Below are 1,090 nucleotides of genomic sequence, written 5' to 3'. Positions count from 1 at the left end.
TGGCCTGGGAACAGGGCAGGGCTGTGCGCACACACACACATGCCGCCGCGGTATGGAGTGGTGCAGGAAGGGGGGGCACAAGCGTGGGCAATGGCACCCCTGCTTTGCTATGGGACCATGGAGGGGGTGTGTGCACATATATATGTGTGTGTGTGCGTGCACACACTAGGGCCAGGAGCCGTCAGCTGCAGCGTGCCCTCACGACACGGCAGCAGATGCCTGCTGACTTGCAGCATGAGCCATTTCGCAGCCGGCTACGTGCCCCAGTACTTGCTTGTCATCACTCAGCACTCCAGCCGAATGTGGAAGAGAGGCATTTACTCTGTATAAAAGGATGCGCAATATCAAAATCCTCTTTATAAAAAAAAAAAATTTGCAACGCAGCACTAGAAAACCCTGCATCCCAGCTGCAACCATCCTCCCCCACACTCCCCTTCTGGGTTTGTTTTCTGCTACCCCTTTATGTTGCCATTTAGCATGTCTCTGCCTACAGAATGTAGAAATACATTCTTTTTTTTTTTTTTTCTTTTCTTCTTTTTTTTTTTTTTTCTTCCTTTTTCAAAACTCTTCCATGAATTTCAAAAAGTTTTCCCTGCTGTTAAAAGCCCTGGCGTCAGCGACGAGGTGCGATGTGATGCTCCGGGCTGGGCGGGCAGCCAGCGCCTCACACATCGGTGCTTATGCTGTTGCGGGAGAAGGCTTCCCGCATGGCCGAGAGCCGGTTGGGGTTGAGTGCCTGCAGGTTGGCCACGCTTACCGGCAGATCGAGATCTTCCTGGCTCACCGTCTTGTAGCTCACCCGGTCACCCCCGTTGTGCAGCTCCTCGGGGGGCTCCTGCAGGAAGAAGGTGGGGGGCTCGTACGGTGCGCAGCCGGGGCAGCCGGGCCGGCTCGGTGTTGGCTTCTTGCCGAAGGGGGACGAGGTGTAGAGGGACGGGCCGTTGGTCAGCACTACGTTGCGGTTGCAGTGGAGCGGAGGGATGTGGGAGTGCACGGCGAAGTCGGGCTCTTCCTCATCCTCCTCAGACTCATCCTTCTTGCAGCAGTAGTACTGAAACGGGACGGCCCCACGGGACCGAGGCTCAGCTGG

General features: G+C 56.1%; 1 protein-coding gene across 1 annotated transcript; it reads right to left on the bottom strand.

Moving 5' to 3' along the window:
- Window positions 1-663: 663 nt before the first annotated feature.
- Window positions 664-1,087, bottom strand: FAM163B (family with sequence similarity 163, member B; the record flags this gene model as incomplete). The annotated part of the gene is made up of 1 exon (XM_009700881.1): window positions 664-1,087. A coding segment is annotated over one exon (423 nt), but the record flags the coding sequence as incomplete, so codon positions are not given.
- Between the last annotated feature and the right edge of the window lie 3 nt (window positions 1,088-1,090).

This window comes from Cariama cristata, unplaced genomic scaffold (genome assembly GCF_000690535.1).
Source record: "Cariama cristata isolate BGI_N322 unplaced genomic scaffold, ASM69053v1 scaffold24485, whole genome shotgun sequence".
In the NCBI taxonomy this organism is placed as follows: Eukaryota; Metazoa; Chordata; class Aves; order Cariamiformes; family Cariamidae; genus Cariama; species Cariama cristata.
Note: the sequence above shows the minus strand (reverse complement) of the source record. Positions and strands in the feature narration are given on the sequence as shown.